The sequence below is a fragment of the Phoenix dactylifera genome, chromosome 8 (genome assembly GCF_051530095.1).
Source record: "Phoenix dactylifera cultivar Ajwa chromosome 8, Ajwa_hap1_PhDact_Kaust_v1.1, whole genome shotgun sequence".
Taxonomy (NCBI): Eukaryota; Viridiplantae; Streptophyta; class Magnoliopsida; order Arecales; family Arecaceae; genus Phoenix; species Phoenix dactylifera.
In genome coordinates, this window is record NC_143197.1 from 12,045,559 (window position 1) to 12,068,877 (window position 23,319).

General features: G+C 42.9%; 1 protein-coding gene across 1 annotated transcript; it reads left to right on the forward strand.

Annotated features, from left to right (window-relative positions):
- Nucleotides 1-16,304: 16,304 nt before the first annotated feature.
- Nucleotides 16,305-20,922, forward strand: LOC120106215 (nascent polypeptide-associated complex subunit alpha-like protein 1). The gene is made up of 4 exons (XM_039119148.3): nucleotides 16,305-16,476; nucleotides 18,537-18,618; nucleotides 19,978-20,108; nucleotides 20,205-20,922. The coding sequence occupies exons 1-4, from the start codon at nucleotides 16,417-16,419 to the stop codon at nucleotides 20,535-20,537; spliced, it is 606 nt and encodes a 201-aa protein (XP_038975076.1). The 5' UTR covers nucleotides 16,305-16,416; the 3' UTR covers nucleotides 20,538-20,922.
- The last annotated feature ends 2,397 nt before the right edge of the window (nucleotides 20,923-23,319 follow it).

The following is a 23,319-nucleotide window of genomic DNA, read 5'->3' on the forward strand; positions in this document are numbered from 1 at the left end:
AGGCCGGTATGCTAAGGATGTAGGCCAATATGCCTACCTGATACACCAAAAGTGCAAGTTGATATACTAAGGGTGCAGACTTGTACACCAAGGGTATAGGCTTGTACGCTAAGGATGTTGGTCAACACACTAAGAGTGCAGGCCGATATACCAAAGGTGCAAGCCGATACACCAAAGGTGCAAACCGATACACCAAAGGTACAAGCCGACACGTCAAGAGTGTAGGCCGATACGTCAAGAGTACAAGCTGATACACCAAAAGTGTAGGCAAGTACACTAAGGGTGCAAGCTGAGACATCAAGGGTGCAAACCGAGTAACTAGGATGTATACCTAGAGAGGGAGAGTTATCAACTTAGGATAAGATCTTAATGGAGCATAGTCTTAGGATTATGGCTAGCCAACTGTTACTACTGCCCATGATGTGAAAGAAGCGATCATACCACCTACCATGAGTAGAAATAGTGATCTATGTGGCACACAATGGAAATGATGAGTATCCAAAATGAATAGTAGTATCCATCTCTCCACTACCCATGACGTCATAGGAGGGTAATACTATCCACCAAACATGGCAATAGCAGCTTATATGGCACATCATTGCAAAGATAAGTGTCTAAAATAAATAGTGGTTCCTACCTTTCCGCTACCCATGATGTAAAAAGAAATGAAGCACTACTTACTCTGGCAATAGTGGCCCATATGGTATACAATAGCGAGGATAAGTGTCCAAAGCTAAGTGTTAGCACCTATTCTACTAGTTGAGAGCACTTATAAATATCATACTGCAATCGTGAAAGAGACAAATCTCTAGATAATGAAATACATATTTTATCTTTAGTATTCCTTTCTTTATTATTTTATTCCACTTCAGGTTTATATAGTTTATGCAACAATTTGTTTTTTTTAAAAGTGCTTGAAGCTTCAAGACATCCGAACCTATTCTATTTTCTTCGAATTCCAGCAACAAGCCGGCAGGTGGCACACCGTGCAATCTTTTTGCTCGACCATCAACTTGCTACCTAGGGTTTAACTTGAAACTAAGGAAAACATAATATCCCCTAGTCCATATGAGCTATGGGCAGATCCACTATGATACCGTTTGCAACAAGCCAAGCTAGGACCTCATTGAAAAAGGCTAGGAAAGAAAGTGTTATTTGGATTTCTTGGTCCGACATATGTATCCAAGAATTATCTAGCTCATACTTGATGCAATACTAAACACATGCTCGCACGAGCCCTTGCATACTTTTTCTATTTAAGCCTTGGCATCCTCATCAAGTTAAGAGTCCAGATCCAATCAAATTCAATCATAAATATCAAGATCAGCTTGTGGTCAACCTAAAAGGGCGTGTGCTATAACATCCTCTATTTACTATGGCCTATGAGTCAGGTTCGCTCTGATATTGTTTGTAACTATTTAGGATCTCATCCAAAAAAAATAGCTGAAATGTATTATTTATGTTCCTTAGTTCTGTATAAGTACTCAATATTTTTCCAGCTTATGATGGATGTAAGACTAAATACACGCCAACATAGGCTTGCACATAAAATTGGGTGCAACACAAAGACTTCCTAGGAGGTCATCCATCTTAGTAGACTCATGCTAGTATGTTTAGCTACAAAGTCCTAATGGGATCATATGAATTAGTGCTAGTATGATTACCATACACAAAGATGGCATCATCTTTGTGTGTAAGGATTTATGCACGTATTCTAGTCATACATCAGCTATGCACTGAGTACATTTTGGATACTTATACAAAGCTAATAAAATTCAAACAATAGCTTAGCCTTTCTGGGTGGTATTAGAGCAAACCCAGTTCATGGCCCATGTGGACTAGACGACACTACAGAATGGGCTCTTTTGGAGCTGAGAACGGGCCGGTTGTGGTATTTATGATTAGATTGATTAGGCTGGTTTTAGCCAAAAAAAAGATTGATTAGGCTTGGACTCTTAGCCTGATGAGAATGATAGGTGTTAGAGCAGAAAAAGGGGTTGCATCCCGATGGAAGGTATTGTCCACTGAATGAAGCACGTGCGCCGCCTTTGAAGACAATATTCTCCTCACGGCTTTGCCCTTTAAAAGGCGCCTCTCGTGGGAAGGGGGTGTGCTCCTCTTTGATGCGGGATGAATGCGAGGGATTTAAACATAAGGATTATCAGTAAGTTATGTTGATTAACTAGCCTAATAGCAGCAGGAAATTCAGTCACATATGGAATAAGAAAACATTAACATGAACATAGTAATTTCAAGACTAGTTACCCGCATGTACTAATTCATTTAGGACTTAGAAGAATGGACCGTTGTGGTTGAGAAACCACTTGATTAGGACACTTCCTTCAATAAATCAGACCTAGAGTTGAGGTTTACCAAACATTGAACTTCTGGATTTTTTTTGGAGGAGGATCCTTGATCTCACTCTTGAAGGTTGATGATTGGATGACCAAGCTTCATCTTCCGTTGCAACAGGGCCCTTTTGCTATTGGTTTGGAAGGATAATTGACCCAATGACATGGAGTACTTTAAGGACCTGCAAAGAAACAGGGATTAGAACTTTGGCGTGAGAGGAGAATGGAAATCACAAAAGAAAAAGGAGGCGAGAGGAGGTAGGGCAATGGTGGATGTGGTTGTGGCTTTAGGGCCTCACGCCCAACTTGGAACAAGGGCCTCACGCCCAACCTTCTCTCAAGGTGACGAAGCAAGATTGCTAAGGAAGAAAGAAGCACTTTTTATTCATTCATCAATTGCCCTACCTCCTCTCGCCTCTTTTTTCTTTTGTGATTTCCATTCTCCTCTCACGCCAAAGTTCTAATCCCTGTTTCTTTGCATGTCCTTAAAGTACTCCATGTCATTGGGTCAATTATCCTTCCAAACCAATAGCAAAAGGGCCCTGTTGCAACGGAAGATGAAGCTTGGTCATCCAATCATCAACCTTCAAGAGTGAGATCAAGGATCCTCCTCCAAAAAAAATTCAGAAGTTCAATGTTTGGTAAACCTCAACTCTAGGTCTGATTTATTGAAGGAAGTGTCCTAATCAAGTGGTTTCTCAACCACAACGGTCCATTCTTCTAAGTCCTAAATGAATTAGTACATGCGGGTAACTAGTCTTGAAATTACTATGTTCATGTTAATGTTTTCTTATCCCATATGTGACTGAATTTCCTGCTGCTATTAGGCTAGTTAATCAACATAACTTACTGATAATCCTTATGTTTAAATCCCTCGCATTCATCCCGCATCATTTTTGGTATCAGAGCAAGGTTAATTAGGACACGCACATTGATTATGCTGAAATTCTGCACTTGCTGAAATTTCTGCACTTTTCTGAAATCCATTGATGCCAAAATCCTAGTTTGCATGCCTTATTAAGTTTATGAATTAAATCTGAATATTTCAAATTTTAATTCTGAATTTTAGTTATTAAAGTTGAGATCTGATCTCCACAAATTTAGGATTTGAAGTTAACAATTTCAAAGTTAAATTTGAAATTCTAGGTTTGGGCTCCAAATCTGAAATTTCCAAATCTAAAATTTCCAAATCTGAAATTTCCAATATGACTTTTGCATTCGAATTTCAAAACTTGAAATTTTGAAATATTAGATCTGAAATCCAAATTTGAAATTCAAAATTCGAAATTAAAAATGGAAACTTAAATTGAAACCAAAAAAATTTGAGATTCAAAATTTAAATTTGAAATTTAAACTTGAAATTTGAAATTTGAAATTCAAAAGCTGAAAACTAAAATTCAAATCTGAAATTCAAAATTCAAAAGTTTAAATTCGAAATTTGAAATTTGAAATTTTAAATCTCAACTTGTGTGGACATTTAAAATAGTTGCATCCATCATAAATCATATTAAGGGCACTCTAATTGCAACATAAGGGAAGGATTTCATCACCTTTCCTTAGCCCAAAACAACCACCCTCATAAATCTAGAACCTACGCCTAATTTAAAACTCAACTAGCCAACTTAACTTAGAAACCACAACGAGTCTTTAGGCTAATTGAATTTGGCTAATTCCTTGCTGTCTAGAAAAGTTCCGATCAGGGTCGTGGCTACCATCTTATCTGCCCAGCCTCGTTAAGCGGTTGGTGTCAGCTAAGTATGGTTAATGGCGGTTACACGAACTCTTGGTCCAACTGGCCTGGGCAAGTGGTGAACCAATTTTGATTAGATAAGTCTTTGATTTAGATTTAGCAAACCCTAGCATAGGCTAGTCATTTTGTTTTGTCTTGAGCCTTGTATGACAACTAGATCAGGATCACCCTACAACCTATCACATACACAACCCATTGAAGCCATGGACCCCAATCTTGAGACCATCCTAAGGACTATGACTGAGCAGTTCAAACAATTGAACAATAGGTTTGATCAAGTTGAGGAGAGGCTAGGAACCCTAGAGGAAAATCAACAGACCCGCGTGGAACCTGAATTGATACCCCAACCCCATCGCCACCTTTTTACTCCTGAACATAATCAGCGACGACCACAACAGGATCATGTAGACCAGGATGAACGAGCCCTTAGGAGTATCAGACTTGATGCACCCTCCTTCGAAGGAAGTCTAGACCCTAAGGTATACATTGATTGGGAAAATGACATGGATCAATATTTTGAGTGGTATGAAATGTCGGAAGAAAGAAAATTCAAATTTGCCAAGCTTAGGTTGACACGACATGCAAGGTTATACTGGGAAAATATTGAGAGGATCACTAGGCAAAGAGAAGAACTACCTATCAATACATGGAGACAGATGAAAATTAAGCTAAGAGAGAAATACGTCCCATTATCCTACGAACAGAGGTTACTAGATCAATGGCAAAGATTAAATCAAGGAGGGAAAACTGTATCTGAATACATTGCCAAATTTGATGAGTTCGCTATGAGGTGCAACATAGTCGAGTCAGAAGCCGTAACCCTATCTAGGTTTAGAGCTGGTCTTAAGGAGGACATTCAAAGGAAATTGTTCTTAAGGAAAATTCATGATTTAGACCAAGCCTACCAGATTGCCAGAGACTGCGAACGATTCCAGAGGGGACCCATTTTTCGACGACCTGAACCCAATAGGATTAGCAACCCTGGAAGCAGGCCAAACCCAAGTTCAAACCCATCACACAGACCCAATCCTATCACTCCACAGGCTCGTAGGGACGACAAAGGAAAAGCCCTAAGGTACTGGAGACACTACCTTCTGCCACTAGAGTTTGTCCTATACTCCGATCATGAGGCCCTTATTCCAAGTTGGGCGTGAGGCCCTAAAGCCACAACCACATCCACCATTGCCCTACCTCCTCTCGCCTCCTTTTTCTTTTGTGATTTCCATTCCCCTCTCACGCCAAAGTTCTAATCCCTGTTTCTTTGCAGGTCCTTAAAGTACTCCATGTCATTGGGTCAATTATCCTTCCAAACCAATAGCAAAAGGGCCCTGTTGCAACGGAAGATGAAGCTTGGTCATCCAATCATCAACCTTCAAGAGTGAGATCAAGGATCCTCCTCCAAAAAAAATCCAGAAGTTCAATGTTTGGTAAACCTCAACTCTAGATCTGATTTATTGAAGGAAGTGTCCTAATCAAGTGGTTTCTCAACCACAACGGTCCATTCTTCTAAGTCCTAAATGAATTAGTACATGCGGGTAACTAGTCTTGAAATTACTATGCTCATGTTAATGTTTTCTTATCCCATATGTGACTGAATTTCCTGCTGCTATTAGGCTAGTTAATCAACATAACTTACTGATAATCCTTATGTTTAAATCCCTCGCATTCATCCCGCATCATTTTAATCCTTATGTTTAAATCCCTCGCATTCATCTCGCATCACTCTTTATAAGGCACAATCCTTTTCATTACTCAACCGACGTGGGACTAAGTTTGGGCCCCCCTTCTTCTCTCCAACACTAGCCCCCCTAGTGGGAAGGATTCGTGCTGACCCGAAGATTTTACGGGGTTATGGAGGGGTCCACGCTCACCGCACCATCTGTTAGAGCAGAAAAAAAGAATGCGTCCCCACAGAAAGTATTGTCCGCTTTGGGGCAGGTAGAAGCCTCCCTCACAGTTTTGCCTTTCAAAAGGCACCTCCTGAGAGAAGGAGTTTTTGCCCCTCCATTTAAGGCACAATTCTTTTCGCTACTCAACCGATGTGGGACTAAGTCCCTAGCTCTCTCCATCCCCAACATTAGCCCCCTGAGTGGGAAGGATTCGTGCGGGGTCCATGGAGGATCCACGCTCCCCGCACCATCTGTTAGAGCAGAAAAAAGGGATGCATCCCCACAGGAGGTATTGTCCGCTTTGGGGCAGGTAGAAGCTTCGCTCACAGTTTTGCTCTTCAAAAGCGCCTCCTGAGAGAAGGGATTTTTGCCTCTCCATTTAAGGCACAATTCTTTCCGCTACTCAACCGATGTGGGACTAAGTCCTTGGCCCCCTCCACCCCCAACAATAGGGCTTCAATCGGGAGAGTGCATGAGGATCTATGCATGCATATGTTTTGTTCCATATCGGCTGTGCAATTAGTAGATCTTGGTTATAGGCCAAGGAACCCGAAAAAATTCTTTCTTGCTGGCCATTTTTTGGTGAGACATTTTATAACAACAAAATAACTATATTAGAAGTATTTGTCAAATGAAATGTCACATGATAACAGAGATGGTAGTTATGTAGTGTTGTCATAAATGCTCAGCATACATATATAATTCACAAGCTTGTTAGATGCTATGCATATAAGATTTTGTTGTCTATTGGCATTATTCTCATCGGCTGTACAGTTCACTAATATACCATTCTTCTTCGGCTCAACTACTTCGGCAACATGTTATTGATTCTTAGAAGCTCTAGAAGAGTTTTAGCCCTTAGAAACTTGACAAATTGATATGGTAGCTTGTTAGGAACCTTGATGGCTTTGAGACATGACATAACCAATGAGGCATGCATAAACGTTGGTTTCAATTGTTCTCAACCTTGTGTAGTTTTCCTAACAATTTGGAGGATGGTCAGGGACTCTAAGAACTGTTAAATAAAAAACTTAACGGTTAAAAGCTTGTATGTAGATGAATTAGAGCTATTTACTCGAGGTAACTTGTCAACATGAAAGCATTGATTTGCCAATTTAAGCTCATGTAATTTGCCTGTTAAATTTAACAACTACAAAAGACCTGGTGAAATGTCTAAAACCTTCACTGGCCTAGCTTTCTATATGCTTGGTATGGGTGCTTCTAACAGTCTTTAGGCATTTCAGATTTGGTTTGGATGCTACTGTAGAACTTGATAGTCGTAAAACCTAAATATACAACCACTTTAGGAGGAAGGCTCTTTGATGTCCCTGATTTGCTACTTCGGATTTATAAGATTTATAGTTCATGATGTCAGGATGATAACACCCATAACTCATTCCTTTAACATAATATCCCACATGCCTCACTCGAACAACTTTTTTCATTTTGATAGGATTCATCCACTTTCACCGGACCGAATTTTAAAATTAGCAAGCAACTCCCTAAATTTAAATCATACTATGAAGGTGTTTGTTTTGATGTCAATATTGGGATGATGAGGGGTGTCACCACAAGTAGTAATCTTGGGCATTCTCTTTGATGTAAGTGAATGAAAAAGTGAGGAAATCGAGTTCTCGTTTATTCCAATTACATTGTTTTCATGTCAGTTTGAAAGGAAAGGAAGCTGGTCACTAAGGTGGTAGCACAGTTAGAATGGGGCTTTGCTTCCACTGATGTAGTCTAGGTTCGAAACGCGCGGGCGTCGATTAAATGTTGGGGACCGGATGCCCCCCGCCTGTCCAGTGGGGTTATGAGCAAAATTTCTACCCGCATCAAACATTTTCTGGTGGAAGGGGGCCTAGTGGGGGCTGTTACCAGTGGAAGCTGAGCTTCGGCATGGCTCATGGATCTTACCTTATTAAATCCACAATTGATCCAACCTAATCAAACTCGAACATGATTGACATTCGGGTTTTGCTATCTTGGTTGGACCCAAAACCTGACTTGATTAGACCAGACATAATTCAACCTTTGTTGTTCAGCTCTGACTTGATCTATAACAAAGAATGCAACTGAAGTTGAAGGAAACATAGCTTCATATCACGTAAAACAAAAGTTGAGAGTGAAATAGCAATACCTTTTATCCAAAATGCTATCACCTCTGTGACTTGGCTGAAAATATGGGATATCTGCTCGAGAGATTCCTTGCTATTTAGATTTTTTTATAAAAAAATTGAAGGCCTATCACCACTCTTTACTGGTGCTTGGCACACACTATACATAAAATGAAGTAGAGATAATTGTAACCATTCTATCATATATTTTTATTTATATATAATGCAAACTCTCGTCAGATGCTTCAAGAAAATATTCGACCTTATATGATATGTTGATGGGTGCATCGGGCGTACCCGACCCCAACAGATCTGAAGACCGAACCCCCGCTATCTGGGGGCCTTCTCCCACGTCCCCACGCTGGAAGCAACACCGGAAGCGTCCACGAAGGAGCAACACCGCATGGGAAGGGAGCACGTGCAAGAGCGGGCCACGATGGAGAAGGAATAGCTCACCGAACAGAAGGATCTGTTGCGAAGACGAAGGCGAACAGTAACCATGCACTCGGCCACTACGTAGAGGCTGGGAGTTAATTCCTCAACTCTTCGACGGGACAGGCGGCCTTTTCGGAACGTCAGTTGTCAAGAGCTATGGCAGGGGGAAATAAATGAGAGTGTAGGGAGGGGGAGTATTTTATTATTGCATGAATTGTTTTAGTATCTAGTGTTTTGTGGTTGCTCTCACCCGAAGAGAGACCTATATTAAATTTAGCCTTGTGTTCCCATCCATCTCTCTACGTCCGCCTTCCTTTTCCTCTGATCGGGACCTATCACTGGTATCAGAGCCTGGGGATGACGAACAAGGAACGGATAGAGCACCTTGAAGCAGAGATGAGTACGATCCAGGAGGAGATACGCAATATGGAGGCTCGCATGGATGGGCGCATCACAGAAGTGTTGGAGGCCCTCCGTCATCTCCAGATCTCAGCTCCGACTCCATCTCCCTTCGAGCCAATGCCGTCCCAACCTCCATCACCACGAGAAGGCGGATACGGCCGAAGAGAGGAGCCCGTCGGAAGTCTATGCCACCCCAGAATGGACTTCTCTCGGTTCACCGGGGACGACCCTATTGTTTGGCTCAACCGAGCTGAACAGTACTTCGATACCCAAGGAGTTCTGGGCAACAAGCGGGTAACCACGGCCTCGTTTTACTTGGATGAAGAGGCAAACCACTGGTGGCAGTGGTTACGCCGGACGTATCAAGATGAAGGAGCCGTAATCACCTGGAGGGTGTTCGAGCGCGAGTTGTTGGCTCGGTTCGGGCCGAATGAATATATCAACTTCAATGAAAAGCTTTCACGTGTCCAGCAAAATGGGACGGTGAGAGAATACCAGCAGGAGTTCGAGAAGCTAGCCAACCGGGTCCGGGGCTGGCCTCCGGACGCGCTGCTGGGCACCTTCATGGGAGGACTCAAGGAAGACATTGCCAAGGAGGTACGAATGCGGCAACCTCACTCCTTGCGCGAAGCTATTACTATTGCTCGGATGCGAGAGGAGCGGCTAGAGCAGAAGCGGAGAGCTGGTCGGATTACCCCACTGCGGGCAACCGGGGTTTTGCGACTACCAAACCCGACTACGCCTGCACCGCGGTTTCCTGCTCCGACGCCAATCCGACGTATCTCATGGGAAGAAATGCAACAACGACGGGAACGTGGGCTATGCTTTAAGTGCAACGAGAAGTTCACACCCGGACACCGGTGCAAAACTCCTCACGTTCATCTAATAGAAGCCGATCCCGTGGAGGACATGGAGGGAGTAAGCAGCGGCGAGGCCGACCTTCATGGCGAGGGGCAGTCTGAAGGAGAGGCGCAACCGGTTATCTCCCTACATGCTCTCTCTGGATGGAACGGACCAAGGACGATGCGAGTAACGGCATGCATCCAGGGACAACCCTTGACGATTCTCATCGACAGTGGATCAACTCATAACTTTGTGAGTGACCGCATTGCCCAGCAACTCCAACTGCCCCTTGACGCCACCGTCCAGTTTGGAGTTCGGGTGGCAAACGGGGAAATCCTCCAGTGTCGGGAGATGTTCCGGTCAGTGGAGGTCGAGCTGCAAGGAAAAAGGTTCTCTGTAAACTTTTATACACTGCCGCTTGTCGGGCTGGACGCTGTCCTTGGTGTACAGTGGCTAGAAGAGCTTGGTCCCGTGGTCTGCGACTGGAAGCAGATGACCATGAAGTTCTGGAGAGACGGCCAGGAGTGCAGACTAATTGGGCAGCCGTCAGAAACCGCCAGAGCTAGGGAATCCCAAGAAATGCAACGAGAGATCAAAGGGAAAGCCCAGCTTTTTGCCATCATGGTTAAAGGCTCTGGGGAACATCACCTAGAGGCTGAAAGGAGAGAGCTGCCCCAAGATCTTCAAAGACTACTGAGAAGGTACTCCTCGCTCTTCCAAGAACCCCGAGGGCTACCGCCGGAGCGATCTTTTGTCCATCGTATTCCCCTACAAGCTGAAGCGTCAGCTGTCAATGTTCGTCCCTACCGTTATGCCTACTATCAGAAAAACGAGATTGAGCGCCAGGTAGCAGAAATGCTGGAATGTGGGATGGTTAGGGAAAGCCATAGCCCTTTTTCATCTCCTGTCCTACTAGTAAAGAAGAAGGATGGCACCTGGCGATTCTGCACAGACTATAGGGCTCTCAACGCGGTGACCATCAAGGATAGATTTCCTATCCCTACCGTCGACGACATGCTGGACGAACTACATGGAGCTCGCTTCTTCACAAAGCTGGATCTTCGGGCTGGATACCACCAAATTAGAATCCACCTCGAAGACGTCCATAAGACTGCATTTTGCACACATCATGGCCATTTCGAGTATTTGGTGATGCCCTTCGGGCTGTGCAACGCCCCTTCGACGTTTCAAGCAGCCATGAACTCCATCTTTCGGGAGCACCTGCGCAAGTTCATCCTAGTATTTTTTGATGACATCCTGGTATATAGTACCACTTGGGAGCTCCACCTTTTTCACCTCAATATTACTCTGAAGATCCTCTCCGACCATCGCTTCTACTTGCAGCCCTCCAAGTGTCTGTTTGGACAACAACAGGTTGAATATCTCGGTCATCTAGTTTCGGCTGGGGGAGTGCAGGTGGATGCCACAAAAATACAGGCGATGCAAGACTGGCCTCGACCCACGACGGTGATGGAGTTGAGGGGATTCCTCGGATTGACAGGGTATTATCGCAAGTTCGTCAAAAGTTATGGCCTCATCGCAGCCCCACTGACCAGTCTGCTGAGGAAGGGGCAGTTTCAGTGGAATCTACAAGCCGAACAGGCATTTCTTCACCTCAAGCAAGCCATGACGACCACTCCCGTACTAGCCATTCCCAACTTTTCAGAGACCTTTGTGATTGAAACCGACGCTTCTGAGAAGGGAGTGGGAGCCGTGCTATCTCAAGGAGGGAGACCCATTGCGTATATGAGCAAGGCGTTGAGTGTAATCAAAAAGGATTGGTCCACATATGCCAAGGAAATGTTAGCAATCATGGAAGCTGTGCGGATGTGGCGTCCATACCTATTGGGAAGAAGGTTTCAGATACGCACTGACCAGAAGAGTCTACGATACTTTCTGGAGCAGCGCGTGAGCACGCCGGAGCAGCAGAAATGGGTGGCAAAGCTACTAGGATATGAATATGAAATCATCTACAAACCGGGTAAAGAAAACTCGGCTGCCGATGCTTTGTCTCGTCTTCCTGAAGAGGCCACACTCCATGGTCTAAGTCGACCATTATTCGAGATATGGGAAGAGATTCGAGTCGCCAGCTGTGAAGATCCTTACCTACAGCAGAAGAGACATCAGATGGGAGCAACGCCTGATCGCATGAAGAACTATCAGTCCAAGGAAGGCATTTTATATTATAAAGGCCGGGTTCTAATTCCCCCCAGATCACCACTCAGTGAACGGATAATGGCCGAATACCACAACACAAAAGTCGGTGGCCACTCCGGAGCTCTTCGGACCCTCAAACGAGTTTCACAAGCTTTCTACTGGAAATCCATGAAGAAGGACATACAAAGGTTCGTGGCTGAGCGTGTTGTTTGCCAACAGCACAAATACGATGCTCAAGTACCAGCCGGGCTACTCCAACCTCTACCGATACCAACCCAAGTTTGGGAGGACATCTCTATGGATTTCATCGAAGGACTACCATATTCCAAAGGAAAGAACGTCATAATGGTTATTGTCGATCGCCTCACCAAGTATGCACACTTCTTGCCACTTTCCCACCCTTACACAGCACGAGGAGTGGCTGAACTCTTTGTATGTCAAGTAGCTCGACTGCATGGGATGCCGAGATCAATTGTGAGCGATCGGGATCCGGTGTTCGTAAGTAACTTTTGGCGAGAATTCTTCAAACTTCAGGGAACCTTGCTCCGTATGAGCACGGCATACCACCCTCAATCGGACGGCCAAACTGAGGTTGTCAACCGGTGTGTCGAACAATACCTCAGGTGTTTGTGCAGCCAATATCCGAAGAACTGGGAACAGAATTTAGCATGGGCAGAGTACTGGTACAACACAACGTTCCATTCCTCCACCGGCACAACCCCATTCCAGGCATTATATGGAAGAGATCCCCCCACAATCGTAAGGTACATGGAAGGCCTGTCTGCAGTAGAAGAGGTTGATCGAGCCCTAGCCAACCGAGACCAACTGCTGAAGGAGCTAAAGAGCAACCTGGAACGGACACAAGAAAGAATGAAGCAGCGCCACCAAGGTGGTAGCCTAGTGGTACTGGGCAGCAATTCTAACCACAAGGTCCCAAGTTCGAATCGCTGCGGCGACGATTAAATTGTGGACCGAAGCTCACTACTTTGGCCACTGCTTGGACTTGTGGTGTAGGACCGCTCTTGAACCGCTAGTAGCCGGGGTGGTGCCGGGTGTGACGTACTCACACGTGGGACTCGAGCCAGAGCTCAAAGGAGTAACTGAGCCGGGCCCACGGGTGGGGAGGGTATGAGTAAAACCGGTCGGGGTGCCCAACACACGGCCATTTCTGCCCGCATCGAACATTCTCCTGGCGGGGCGGGGGCCCAGTAAGGGCTGCTACGCGGGGGTGGGCTTGTCCCTTCCTCCCCCCTACCCCTTTTCTTTAGCAAAAAAAAAAAAAAAAAGAAAGAATGAAGCAGCAGGCAGACAAAAAGAGGAGGAAAGTTACCCTCACTGTAGGAGACTGGGTATTCCTGAAACTTCCACCGTACAGACAACAAACGATCTTCCGGCGAGCTCACCAAAAGCTCGCCCAGAAGTACTTCGGACCCTATCGCATCCTCGAACGCATCGGGCCAGTAGCCTATCGACTAGAGCTGCCTGAGAACGCGAAGGTCCATTCTGTGTTTCATGTTTCTCTTCTTAAACGGAAGATAGGAAATGGGCAAAGCCCATGCACAGATCCTCCGCCTATCCAAGAAGATGGCCATCCGATGTTGGAGCCGGCATCCATCAAAAACTATCGATGGGTTAAGAAAGGAGGAAAGCTCATCGACGAGGTCCTAGTGCAGTGGCGTTCCTTGCCCGAAGAAGACGCTACCTGGGAAGAATACAAGCTGTTGAAGGAGCGATACCCTGGAACAAACCTTGAGGACAAGGTTGTTGTTGAAGGGGGAAGAGATGATGGGTGCATCGGGCGTACCCGACCCCAACGGACCCGAAGACCGAACCCCCGCTATCTGGGGGCCTTCTCCCACGTCCCCACGCTGGAAGCAACACCGGAAGCGTCCACGAAGGAGCAACACCGCATGGGAAGGGAGCACGTGCAAGAGCGGGCCACGATGGAGAAGGAATAGCTCACCGAACAGAAGGATCCGTTGCGAAGACGAAGGCGAACAGTAACCATGCACTCGGCCACTACGTAGAGGCTGGGAGTTAATTTCCTCAACTCTTCGACGGGACAGGCGGCCTTTTCGGAACGTCAGTTGTCAAGAGCTATGGCAGGGGGAAATAAATGAGAGTGTAGGGAGGGGGAGTATTTTATTATTGCATGAATTGTTTTAGTATCTAGTGTTTTGTGGTTGCTCTCACCCGAAGAGAGACCTACATTAAATTTAGCCTTGTGTTCCCATCCATCTCTCTACGTCCGCCTTCCTTTTCCTCTGATCGGGACCTATCATATGTCATGATTATTCGTGATTATAAGTGTCCATCTCTAACTATAAATCTCTTATTAATAAATATTAGCTATGTAAAAAGAAACACTGGCCAAGAACATGCTTTGAATGGACTTAAGATGAGCTCATGGGGCTCTATCTGAGTGACTCTATCTAGCTGTATTGAGAGAGAGAGAGTGAGCTCCATGGGTGTGTTATGGGTGAAGGGGTTGCAAGCCTGTTGCATGAAATAGGAGTGGCAATGAGAGGCGTTGGATCTAGTTTGTGTTGAACTTTCTTATCCATTGCATGGGTCAGAATTTAAAATATGGACCCAACCTATTTATTAGATAATCAAGACAACCAACATGTATGATCTCTTATCCTATTCATCAGATTTGACATGAACATTAATTGGCCTATATGTTAGATTCATGTTACATAAATTGGATCTTAATCATGTCAAGACAATCGAATTATTTAACAGGTTGAATTGGGTTGGGTAAGTAAAAACTACAAGGTAAACTAATCCATTTAATAAACAAATGAATCAGGTCCGCCCGTTTATAATATGAGCATGCTATGATAAATCAAGGTATGCTTATCTTGGGTCAGATCTGTGTCGAATCTTTCATAACATATGTGAAAAGTTCCTCCGAATTTATCTATCTATTTGAACCAAATCATCCATAACCAAGTCTATCAAACCTAATGCAAAAAACTACCCATGTAGTTGTACTTATCCGCATGGACAATTTCTCCTTCGGCTAACAAAGCAGTGCAATTATGAGCCTCTTTATATGTATGGCATATTAAAAAGGAGATATGCATCATGTGAGAGAGGCAGGAGCGCCTTGCAACCATAATAGAGATGGATTAATTAGTTATTTAACATGGTATAAGAGTGCAAGTTAGATGGAGGTAGTGAGTGTGGGTCCCCCTCCATGCTAAATACTTATTTAATTAACTAAGTTATTATCTTATCTTATTTCAATTATTGTTATAATTCATTTGTCCTTTCATGTGTTTGATATGCTCGATCTGGTCTGCACATGTGTACTCAAAGGGCCGGTTAGTTAACATGGTATTAGAGTCGATGGTTTTGCTTTCAAATCCTCTTAGTTTTGGGTCTATTGGATAGTTGACATCCCTCCCTAAGGAGGTGTAATTTGCTCCAACAATTCATTTAGATGGCCAATGAAAATGAAGCAAGCCAACTTTTATAGTTATCTTGAAGGGAATCATCAAAGTTGATCTTGACCTATCCATACTATAGGTCGTGTTTGGTTAGTAAACAAGATAGCCTAATCAAGTCAAGGCCATCCACCAAAAGCGAGTAATGGGTGTAAGATTTTTTCCAGCATGATAAAGTTAATGAGAAGGCATGATCACTTTGCTTGCTGTCTGGATATATGAGAGCAAAATGCTTCTAAGCTTCCTCATCCTAGTCTACCAAATGGACTAGGCCATTTAGCACTTGATGGCAACTATGGAGTCGTCGTTAGGGTTGATCGATGATGAATTGAAGGCTTTTCAAGAGTCAACAAGCAACTTCTATTTCACACCAAACTTCTAGCATTTGCAAAGTAATATGATAATATACTTTTTTTTCACTAGATAGAAAAAGATGATCCACTTAAATAATGGTACACATAACAAACAATTTTGATCAATAGGATCATATTTATTCAACGATAGTATATTCTTCTTTACTTAAATACACCCTACATGGGTTTGAGTTATATCTTTTACACAAAAGAATGATTGATCTCTTTTTTATGATATCAATCATTAGATCATCTCTGCACAGATCTCAAAGCTTCGAGCCTCGCCAAGGTAAATCTTTTTTTCTGCAATAAGTACAACCCATCTCTATTGTGAATAATATGAAAAGACTAACCACTTATATAAAAATATGTGTAACAAACAATTTTGATCCATAGAATCACGCCCATTCATTAAATGAACATCATCTTGAATATACCATGCTCATCATGCAATGATCAATGACCATGGGCCATTTGAGTTCAGATCCACCCACCAGTACAAAACTTACAACAAAGGAGCAGTGGCAACTTGGTAATTTCAGCGCAGCCGAGGAGGCTATATAAACGCTTCGATCTTGCGTTCGCCCTCGTCTCTGTTGGGGCTTGGGGTTTTTGCCTAGGGTTTTCATTGAGCGGCGCCCTCTCCACTCTCTCCTCCGATCCCATCGCCATGACCGCCCAGACGCAAGAGGAGCTCCTCGCCGCTCACCTCGAGCAGCAGAAGATCGACGTAAGCCTCTCCATCTCGTCTCCGTTCCTCTCAGCTCTTCACCCTTCTCGATTTGAATCAGTTATCTTGTATTTCTCCTCTCTTTTGCTTTTGGTGCTGAATGGATGTAAGATTTAATCCCCGCAACCTTAAAAATCCAAAAGTTGGCCCTTTTCTTTCTTATCAATCCGATCTTTGCCCCGTTCTCTTTTATTATTGCTTGGAATATTGTCTCTATGGGATATCTATCTATAATCATAATGAGGTTTTGCTAGAATTTTAATTTGGAAATTTTCCTTTTTGTATGTTGCTCACGATCTCCCTTGACGCATATATAAGCTTACTATCACCTTGCAATTTTTTAATGGTAGATTGATAATATATGCACCTCAAGCAATTTGAGATCATGTCCAATCATTAAATAAATTAAGAAAAGTAGGAGCTTTGCACAATATCCAAATAGCAGTATTGGAAGAGATATAGAACCACACTATCTCGTGCTAAGTACTTTGAGTTAGAACTAGATGTGGCAAAAGAGCGGAGACGTCTGCAGATGACAATGTTAAATGCCAAAATTAACATGGTCCGCTTATTTGATGGTTGGGTTTACTCCATTATAAATTAAAGAGGTGCCAGTTCTTGGGATTGGTTCTTATAGGAAGAGGAATTCATAGGGAGTTTTGCAGGAAATTGCTACGGTATAGCCTGTTCAGAATTGTCTAATACATCTGAAGTGAACTTGGTGTTGGTATCTCGGAGAAAAGAACAGTAAAGGATTTAGATGTTAAACACAATTATGCGGAGTTTGTACTATGCAGTAGCAGTTTTAGATGTCAAGCTAAACTGGAGGTTTGAAGCATCTGGGAATGGAGAGTAAAATTTCTAACACATGCATGCCATCCAAGTGGTGACTCAGATCTTCTGGTGTCATATGAGGTTATTGTTGAAATTTCCATATTATCATTGCTAATTTCATATGAAATGTACTGTGGCATCATCATAAATGGTATGAGATGGTGTTCCTTTTTCTTAAATTTGTCATCATCATTGCAAACAGATCTTGGTCATATAAGTTGAAGTGAGTCAATTGCATGAGTGGAATCATATGATCCTTTGATTGTGAGGGTTCCTTCTAATGATCAAATGGTTCTAAAGTTTTGGAAACTAGTGATATTGATGATGGTATTGCCCCTTTTTATATTTTCATGTCTACACTTGCTGGCAGCCCCCACCTAGTTTAGTAAAAGAGAGCTAGTAGCTATGCAAATAATACATTTTTAAGGATAGCTTCTTGGTTATTTTATTGAATGATCCAAGGCAATAAAAGGATTAGAGGCACAGTAAAATTTTTGGTCTGAATGTTGCTCCCTTTGACTTGTCCTACTGGATGGTGAGTTATTCTGGATGCGTGTTCACTTTTCTTTAATTGTAGAAATTTACCTAAGGAATTCGCTTGCTTATAGAAACTTGCAAAAAACTGCTTTTATGCGAAATGCATCACAAAGCAAAGGGGATGAAGATAAGCCATTTCCATGTTGGAAGCATTAATCTTTGCAGTGTCAGGCTGGTGGAACTGTGGAAGTGTACTTTGAAGCGATGCCCAAACATCTGAACCAATAATTTCTTCAGTTAAAAAGCAAGAACAAACATGATAGTGCCTTCTTGACATTCTTTAATTTTGTCATCTTTATATATGATATTTTGCATGTTGCTTCCCTTTGGGAACTAATGTGATAATGGTCAGAAGAGTGATGAAGGTTAACATTTAGCTCTTGATATCCACCCTCTTCTCCTTCCTCTCTGTCAGTAACTTAGTAAATCATGCATAGCCATGTTAATGTGCACAACTTGATGCATGATGCTATGTGTGCCTTAGCATTCCATGATCCTGTGTACTTTGGAAGAGAGGACTTATTCATTGTATTCCCTACATATACTGACATGAATATGCTCATTATTATTGTATTCAATTTTTCTTTCAGCTAGACCGATGTCAAAGATATTGTCTCTATTGTCCTATCTTTTTATTGATTTTTATATACTTTAGTGTAGTCAAGTTTTTATATGAATTCTCTATATAGCATGATGAGCCCGTGGTTGAAGATGAGGATGACGATGAAGATGATGAGGACGATGATGACAAAGATGAGGATGACGCTGAAGGTAACTCAAACCTTTTTCTGTATACCTCAGTCTTGAAACCTTTTGCATTCAATTTATCAGAAACCCATAAGCCCAAACTTGAAGTAGGAAAAGCCCCTGTAAGATCTTATACATTTCACAGCAGTGAGATACATTTTGCAGTTTTGAAGCATGAAAAAATGATATCACTTCAACAAGCTTAGTAACCTACTCATTTGCTTAGTTGAAGAAAAATAGTGCCTTGAAAATTGTAGAGTCTATGAATGACAGAGCTTCATTCTTCTCTTTTTGAAAATTAAAATAAGAAATTAACGGGCTTCTTCATTGTTTGATATCTTAATCATGACACCTCAAGACAAGTCAACAATAAGACTCATCTGTTTTCCCTTCTGAAGTGCTTCATATGACATATTTTAGTTGCACTTTACCAACATATATTTGCTGCCTTTTGCCTGCACCTGTTGGACCTTTTTATATGCTATTTAAACACATTTCTGTTAACAGGTTTGATGAAATGGCTCAAAGTAACTGAGTGGAAAAGAAGGCAACTAGGAAGTCTAGGGTGAGGCCTTCTACGAATTAGCACTAGTTGCAATGCATGGTTTTGACGGATGATTTTGAGTGTGTCAGGTGATATTGGGCAAAATCCTAGTCAGATATGTAATCAGATTTGATATAAGAGCAGAAAAAATTAGAGGAATAGGGAAGAAAGTTGGATAGACCTGGAGGTCTCTGGTAGGGGAAAAGGGTGGAACAGAATGGTTAGGTTATCTTATTAATTATATTATTTGAAAATTACTCATTCTGAAATTTGGTAGAGCTGGCTCCTTCTTCCAATCATGGAATAGCTAATCAGCCCTGCTACAAGTATACTTAGTCTGAGTGAGACACCTTATTGGAAGGAAATAGAAAAGACAAGATATATTTCAAATTTCATTCAAAACTCAATGGCATATTCAAATAAAATAAATGAAAAGGAAGAGGAAAAATACTAACCTACCAGCCGCCATCCCCCAAGAAGTCTTTCTTTAATGTGGGAGAATAACTCCTAAGTTCCAAATTATGCATCTGCAGGCCCTAAATAGCCTATTTATGTGCTAAACTTCCCTCACCGAAGCATCCCCCAACTTTTTTCATGCATGCATGCAGTGATGCCGCACTCGTACGGCAATGCGGTCCTGGTTGCAAGCCTTTTTCGTTTATACAGTTCTGGCCAAATAATTAGCAACTGCATAACCTGTTTGCTGTTTTGTACTTGATGTTATGATCTCATTTTCTATAACAATGTACCCCAGATACCTAAGTCTTCCACCACCTCTGCTTGTCCTTAAATCTCGCTTATAGACGGTTGTCATTTTACTGATTATAACTAATGTGCAGGACAAGCAGGTGATGCTAGTGGAAGATCAAAGCAGAGCAGAAGTGAGAAGAAGAGCCGGAAAGCCATGTTGAAGCTTGGGATGAAACCTATTCCTGGTGTCAGTCGTGTCACCATAAAGAAGAGCAAGAATGTGAACTCCCCACTCCCTATCTCATCATTATTGCCCACATCATTTATTTGCAACATCTGTTTTTAATTTGACCTCTTTTTTTTATTATACTTTCAGATATTATTTGTCATTTCGAAGCCAGATGTTTTTAAAAGTCCAACCTCAGACACCTATGTTATCTTCGGGGAGGCAAAGATTGAGGACCTGAGCTCGCAGCTGCAGACCCAGGCTGCTGAACAGTTTAAGGCACCTGATCTGAGCCATGTGATCTCGAAGCCTGAGACATCTGCCATGGCCCAGGACGATGAAGAAGTTGATGAGACTGGGGTTGAGCCTAAGGACATCGAACTGGTTATGACACAGGCTGGAGTTTCAAGATCCAAGGCTGTCAAGGCACTCAAAGCTGCAGATGGGGACATCGTTACTGCAATCATGGAGTTAACTAACTGATGCGAGATCTCTGGAGAGTTGTTTGTCTTTCAATAGTGGCTAGATTTTTTGTGTTTTCCGTGCGGTCTGTGGGCCGAATTCTTTGCCTGTCTTTGCTGCTTAAACTGTTAGTCATACGGACTATCGTGTTGTATGAGTAGTAAGTAATGGTGCTTTTATTTTTAATTTTTGCCCCGGTACATACGCTTGCTGTCGGAGGATGTTGCTGCATGGGATCCCATTCAATTTCAGTATAAAGATCAGAGCCAGGATCTTGGTAGGCTGGCACTGGTGAAAACAGAAGTGATATATTTTTTTTAACCCAGTCTGCTAGTCTGTCTTGTAACACCCCTGGATTTTCCATTTCGTCCCACAGGGCATATGAATTTTATTTCTGCTGTTCCTATGTTATGGATTTCCATATCAGATTGCATGTGACACCATTCAAGTTTTCAGTATCTGGATTAAGACTAGTTTTAGCTTGTACTTTGCTTGAAAAGTGTTAGCGTTCCTGTGGACTATTTGTGAGGTGCCAAACCGTATGCTTATATTTTCAGTACAAGTAGTTGCAATGGTCCCAATTTTTGTGCAATATTAGCAAGCAGTTCCCATCTATAACGTCCAACCTAACGACAGTCTAAAAGAGTAATCGGTAGAGAAACAGACTCTGTTGGCCAAAGTGTAATTGGATAAAAAACTGTACCTGAACTGAAGCATCACAGGTAATCGAGTGACCTTATTACCAGGTATCTTGAAACTGGCTGTTTAATTCAATCTACTTGCTAATAAACGGACAAGTACGTCATACATTTGAGCAGCTGAGACTACGGAATAAGCTGGCATTGAAAGTGGCTCCGTACGCAAAAGAGAAAAGGAAAAGAAGATTGGAACTGGCTAAGGAAAAGAAAATTGGAACTGGGTAAGGGGCGGTTCGGCATCTCTTCCAGTTTCCAGTTTTTTGTTTTCATTTAGGCTGGAAGATAGGCGAAGGAGTCTTGGGATGGGGAAACTAACAATGGAGATGTCAGATCACACCATCCTCATTGATCTAACTCGGATTGGTATGCACAAAAAGAAAGACATGAAACCCTACAGTGGATGGAGTTGCCCAATAATGTGATTTGCTGTTTATAGGTCCATTGCTGGTCAGTCAGCAGAAATTCTGGATTGTCCTTGAATTTTTTTTTTTTTTGATAACTAAAAAATAGGCCTGTTAACGAGCTGAGTCATGGGAGGCTTGGGCTCGACTCATTTCACAGAATCTCAGGCTCGAGCTCGGACTCGGACTTGATACCGAGCTCTGTATTGGGCTCGAGCTTGAGCTTGCTTGGCAAAGCAAAGGCTCAGGCTCCGGCTCGGCTCGTTAACAGGCTTACCCGCCGACACCACCTCCTCCCTACCCCGACGGGGAGCCAACGTCCCCACCGGGATCTAGGGATCGTCGGATCCAGAAGCTGCCCCCAAAGTCTCGACTCAAACACTAAACACGACCATATAAATTCAAACTCAAACGTCAACGAGAAACAAGATGCTATTACTAGATCTAAGGAGTTCCACACCAAAGAAGACAAAATGGGAACAGATTTGAGAATAGAAGAGAACGAGAACTGCATCGGAAGTCTAGAGTTTGGGAGGATGTACCTCTCTTGGCCAGCGGTGTCCCAGATCTGGGACGTGACTCTTGTGCTGGACATGGGACGTGACTCTTGTGCTGCTCGGGCTTGGCTCGAGCTCTTGTGCTGGGAGGAGCATACGTTGGTCCCCCAATTAACGACGCCTCTTCCTCTCCTTTTTCTCCATCCCTCCTCACCCTTCTCCACCGTGTCCCTCCTCTTCCGCTGCTCCTCCTCAACCTTCTTTTCCCCCTCCCACCCTCCTCCTCCTCCTCTTCCTCCTCCTCCTTCTCCCCCCCTTTCTCAGTCTCCCTGCTCGCCTCTCCTCCAGCCGCCGCTTCCTCCGGATCCCTCGCCGCTTCCCCCTCCCCCAGAGGAGATCCATTCTCCGAGCTCTTCTTATCCTCCTCGAGCGTTTCGGAAACCATCAGATCGAAGAGAGCACGCAAACCCTAGAGGAAAGCAGGGACTGTGTGAGAGCCGAGGGTTTTAGTCTTGCATTGAGGTGGCGGGGGTCGGAGAATAGAAACGGGCGATGGATGGGTTTGGAAAATTTAATGAGGGCTCAAGAGCTCTTAACGAAAAAGAAAAGGAAATTGATAAATAAAATGGCGGTTTGAATCGAATTTGATCCATGAATCTAAGAAATAGTGAGAATTCTTGATCTCTCTCAAACAAAAAAGGGAACATAATCCCACTTTAGTTGAATTTCATTATACCCCTTCCTTCTAAAATAGAATAAAGAGTAGATTCAAAATTAAGGTAAGGAATAAGAAATATGAAAATAAGGACTTCTGTTATCCATTTACATTTCTATTTGAACCAAAGGCGGGACCTATTTCATTTTGGGGGTTATCAAATGATACATAGTGCAATATGGTCAGAACGGGGTATGTATTATGTATATAATTACAGTAAGAAAAATATATATATCCCGCAAATGTCAATTGTGAAATATCTCGTTTGTTGAAACGATTCCTAAAAAAAGTAAAAAAAAGCAGTAAGAAGAGGCAATACAAAAGTGTGTAAACTATAAAAACGAGTCAAAGTGGATTGGCCCACACTAGCACTTCCACGTAATAACTCTACCAAAGGCGATTGGAATGGATTCACAATAACTCTGAATTTTTTCTTTCATATATATATATTCGATAGATTCGGGTCGTGATTAATCGTAACTCCATACAGAT

Bases quoted from the DNA above. Each gene is read 5' to 3' on its own strand.
- LOC120106215 (XM_039119148.3), top strand. From the start codon at position 16,417: ATGACCGCCCAGACGCAAGAGGAGCTCCTCGCCGCTCACCTCGAGCAG. The intron at 16,477-18,536 runs GTAAGCCTCTCC...TTCTCTATATAG, and splicing joins TCGAGCAGCAGAAGATCGAC to CATGATGAGCCCGTGGTTGA. The intron at 18,619-19,977 runs GTAACTCAAACC...ACTAATGTGCAG, and splicing joins AGATGAGGATGACGCTGAAG to GACAAGCAGGTGATGCTAGT.